Source organism: Octopus bimaculoides, chromosome 12 (assembly GCF_001194135.2).
Source record: "Octopus bimaculoides isolate UCB-OBI-ISO-001 chromosome 12, ASM119413v2, whole genome shotgun sequence".
Classification (NCBI taxonomy): domain Eukaryota; kingdom Metazoa; phylum Mollusca; class Cephalopoda; order Octopoda; family Octopodidae; genus Octopus; species Octopus bimaculoides.
The window spans coordinates 24,319,200-24,321,391 of NC_068992.1; the positions used below are offsets into that span (position 1 = coordinate 24,319,200).

General features: G+C 34.6%; 1 protein-coding gene across 1 annotated transcript in view; it reads right to left on the reverse strand.

The window, feature by feature from the left end:
* LOC106883766 (zwei Ig domain protein zig-8) overlaps positions 1-2,192 on the reverse strand; it is a 319,834-nt gene that overhangs the window by 173,931 nt on the left and 143,711 nt on the right. The window contains exon 4 of the mRNA XM_052972020.1: positions 1,103-1,129. Within this exon, the coding sequence (XP_052827980.1) occupies positions 1,103-1,129 (27 nt within the window). The remainder of the gene's footprint in view (positions 1-1,102; positions 1,130-2,192) is intronic.

Sequence of the window (2,192 nt, forward strand, 5' to 3'; positions counted from 1 at the left end):
AACCACTAAGTTACGGGGACGTAAACACACCAGCTTCGGTTGCCAAGCGATGTTGTGGGGACAAACACAGACACACAAACATATGCACACACACACATATATATATATATATATATACATATATACGACGGCCTTCTTTCAGTTTCCGTCTATCAAATCCACCCACAAGCCTTTGGTCGGCCCGAGGCTATAGTGGAAGACACTTGCCCAAGGTGCCACACAGTGGGACTGAATCCGGAACCATGTGGTTGGTAAGCAAGCTACTTACCACACAGCCACTCCTACACCTAACTGCAAATATTCATTTTAAAGACATTTGTGTTGTTTTCAAAATCCTAGTTTTCATATCATCAACAGTTTACATTTCTATCTTCTGATCTTTTATTTGTTTTAGTTATTGCTGCGGCCATGCTGGAGCACCAGCTTAACGAATATTTAGTTGAATGAATGGACTCCAGTACACTTTATTTTTAAGACTCATAGTTATTTTATCAGTTTCTTTTATCGAACCATGAAGTTACAGGGACATAAATGCACCAACACCAGTTATCAAGCAGACACATCCACAAAGACACACACAAATATATATGACTGGCTTCTTTCAATTTCTGTCTACCAAAGCTACAGAAGAAGACATTTGCCGATGGTGCCGCACAATAGGACTGAACACAGAACCACACAGTTGGAAAAGTGAACTTCATACCACACAGCCACGCCTGCACCCATGTTTTTAAAAGATATCTTTATCAATTTAAAAGATTCATCATTATTATTATTTTTTTTCACTGTATTTTAAGCAATAAATGTTTTTATGTGATCCGAATTCTAAAACTTATTTTGCGGTCAAATAAATTTAATCAACCTAAACTGATTAATTCTCAATATTCTTTAGTTTCTTTTTTTTTTTTTTTTTTGTGCAGTTCATTTATTTTCATCAGCTGCTTAATAACAGGAATACATTATCAACTGCATTTTTGTGTAAAAAAACAAAAACAATAAACAACAAAGAATCCATTGTTTAGCCAGGATATTTGAAAGAAGAAAGGACACAGCAAGCTAGATCTTTACATGAATGTTGCAAAATTAATTTAGTTAAACTTACCATGTTTTCTAGATTCTGGTGATCTGTCTGAAAATATTGAAAAAGAAAAAAAAAGATTAATTAAAATGAAATATAAAACAAAATACTAAAGACTAAAATGAAACATTCAATCAATTGTTATTGCAAGCCTCATTAATTTATTCATTTAATGCTTTTATGACTTTATAAAATTTGAAATTTGAATCTAAATGAAATATATTAAACTGGCACCATTTATTACATTGATTTACATTCATTTCATTGGATTAACACAGAAAAATAGTTTATAAAATGATTAATTTTTGGTTATATAACCATATATAATAAATGACGGAAAGACATAATCAAATTGTGTTAGATAAAATTATGAAAACTTCTGCAAAGTGTTCAACAGAAAAATGGGAAGATGCCATTGTTCGACTTAATTTAAAAAAAAAACCTTCCTCAGAATAATTGAATTTCATACAGAGGACTATTGAGTGACTGGTCATGGATAAATATTCAATTTTAGAAATCATCACCGATTTTCACTTCTTAAATAATTAAAACAGAAAAGCAAAACATTTTCATTGTTGTATTGTATGTAATTTTTATTTACAATCTCTGTGCTATGAGATATCATCATCATCATCATCATCATCACCATCACCACTGTCATCATCTTTTAATGTCTGTTCTCCATGCTGGCATGGGTTAGACTGTTTGACAGGGGCTGGCCAGCTGGTGAGCTGCCCGGGCTCCATTTGTGCATTTTAGAATGGTTTCTACAGCTAGATGCCCTTCCAAAGAGCATCCAGAGTGTGCTGGGTGTTTTTATGCAGCACCAGCATGGGCTCTTTCACATGCGCATGCATATATATATATATATATGCATACACACACATATTTGTTGTTGGCACTCCATCGCTTATGACGTCGAGGGTTCCAGTTGATCCGATCAATGGAACAGCCTGCTCGTGAAATTAACATGCAAGTGGCTGAGCACTCCACAGACACGTGTACCCTTAACGTAGTTCTCGGGGATATTCAGCGTGACACAGAGTGTGACTAGGCTAGCTCTTTGAATTACAGGCACAATAGAAACAGGAAGTAAGAGTGAGAGAAAGTTGTG